We start from the raw sequence: 2,091 nt of genomic DNA, 5'->3' as shown, positions 1-2,091 counted from the left end.
TTCACCTCCACCCCGAGAGCACCCTCCTACTTCCAGGAGCTGTTTGCCAAGATTACATCAGTGGGAACAAATCTGGGGGATGATACCGGAACGCAGCTTCCTGACTGACACCGAAGAAGCTTCCTGGGACGGAGGCTTGCAGCAGCCCTCAGCCCACCCCTGGCCGCAGCTCCAGGCAGCGCTGGTCGGACCAGCAACCAGCCACCTGCGAGGCACCTGCCTGAAGCAGTCCGCTGGCAGGGCCAGGCAGCTCAGTCAGGCAAACCACCCCCTACGGCATCCGCCCGAAGTGGGGACAGATGGGGATTTTTCAGTGCTACTAGTTGTGCAGAGATCCAAAGCAAGTGCTGACAGAATTCTTAATTTCCAATGAAGCCCGCTAAAACACCTCAGCAAATTAGTCAATCTCTGTAACACTTGAACACTGGCACAACATAAAAACTTTAAACATTTACTTTTAAGCTACTGAAGTGATGAATACCTACACACTGTAAACATCTGTGTAAAGCTTCCATTTTAAATCAATCTCAAGTTAAATACTTTTTACACACCAAGTTGAACCAGCTTCACAGATCTGTACTCATATGCCTGTTCTTCAGGGAGTAAAACAATCTTAAACTGCAAGTTATGTTAGTATTTTCACTAGCAATAAAAGTTCAAACAAACTTTCTGGGAATCCTGATTGCTCTTCATAAAGCTGATGACTTCTTTATCCCACTGCTACCAAAAAAACCACCAGTGACAGCTTCCAAACAAAATTCTATTTAATGGCACATACTCAGCCACTATAATTAAGAACTTTCAGCACACTGCAGTTTTATGCCTTGATGGCGTATTTCCGGACAGGGTACAAACGTTCTTTTCGCTGCTGTTTTTTGGTCTTCAGATTTTCTTCATGCTTATTTAACCTGCGTCGCATGGCACGAGTCTTCTTCGGCCGCAGATCAAGAGGCTTATACTTTTTGCCCTGTTTGAAAAAATACACAACAGTTGGGTTTGAGAGACTGCAAAGTTCCAATCAGGTGCACAAGCTCATAGAGAGCTGAGCTGCTTGTAAGAACATCAGCAGCAGTGTTTTAAGTTTCTTTTTATTGAGACTATCACTAGGGTCTAAAAGTTTAAGAGAACTTTTTTCCACCGGGAAACATGAGTTGATTCTAGCTTTTGTACCAGCTGTACTAGCTTTGACTCGGGTTTAAGTAACGCTTAATCTTACAAATCTCAGTTAATCCAACTCGTCTTGAAAAGTTCTTTTTTTTCCTATTCTATGTAATTCAAACCCCAAGAAGTAATACTCTAAAAATTATAGAAACTTATTGACATTAAAAATTCCTTGATCATCTGCAACATGATGATTAAAATTTAGGATAGTATCTGCATTTCTGGAAACTGCATCTTCCTAGAAAGTATACTACACACCAGAGAAGTGATGCTGCACAGATGACTGTCCTGGCAAAAGCAGATTCACAGTGAGCTTACAGACTTCAGGGGAGTCTTGCAATATTTAAAAAGGAACCATGACTGGGGAACTTTAATACTGAACACAAATGAGTATTATTTTTCTTGAGTTTTAAGCTTTTAAGTAACAAACTACAAAATTAGTTACTTCATACAAACCATGCATTTGAAAATAGTAAGAAAAAAGACCACTTTTGCAAGATGTTTGGACTTACCTTGTAAAACTTCCTCAAGTTCTCCTTCTGGGTCTGATTGATAACAGTTAAGACTCTGGCAATGGATTTGCGCACCACACGTCTGCAGGTAGGGAAAAAAGTATGTCTCAGAACATACTGAAAAACAAGCACCATTGATTTAAAACCCAGTACAGAGAAAACGTGCACACGCTACAACCAAGTAACTTACATTGTACCATACTGTAGCAAAATACTAACGACTTCCAGCACGCCTCAGCTTCACATCTCTGAGCAAAGCACAACCCGATTTTCAAACCTACAAGCATTTGCTCTTCTTCCGTAGAATTTTTTTAGTCTTGTTTCACAGTACAACGCATCCACACAGACCCTGAAAGCGCCTCTCAAACACAGCGCGCCGTGGCCCACACAACCCACACGGTACCGGCTGAAGGCCGCC

At 42.1% G+C, this 2,091-nt stretch overlaps 1 protein-coding gene across 1 annotated transcript; it reads right to left on the bottom strand.

Moving 5' to 3' along the window:
• Nucleotides 1-749: 749 nt before the first annotated feature.
• RPL35 (ribosomal protein L35) lies at nt 750-1,755 on the bottom strand (the record flags this gene model as incomplete). The annotated part of the gene is made up of 2 exons (XM_009699084.1): nt 750-967; nt 1,674-1,755. Coding segments are annotated over 2 exons (232 nt in total), but the record flags the coding sequence as incomplete, so codon positions are not given.
• Between the last annotated feature and the right edge of the window lie 336 nt (nt 1,756-2,091).

Source organism: Cariama cristata, unplaced genomic scaffold (assembly GCF_000690535.1).
Source record: "Cariama cristata isolate BGI_N322 unplaced genomic scaffold, ASM69053v1 scaffold36290, whole genome shotgun sequence".
Taxonomy (NCBI): Eukaryota; Metazoa; Chordata; class Aves; order Cariamiformes; family Cariamidae; genus Cariama; species Cariama cristata.
The sequence above is the reverse complement of the archived record's forward strand: the minus strand, read 5'-3'. Positions and strand labels throughout refer to the sequence as shown.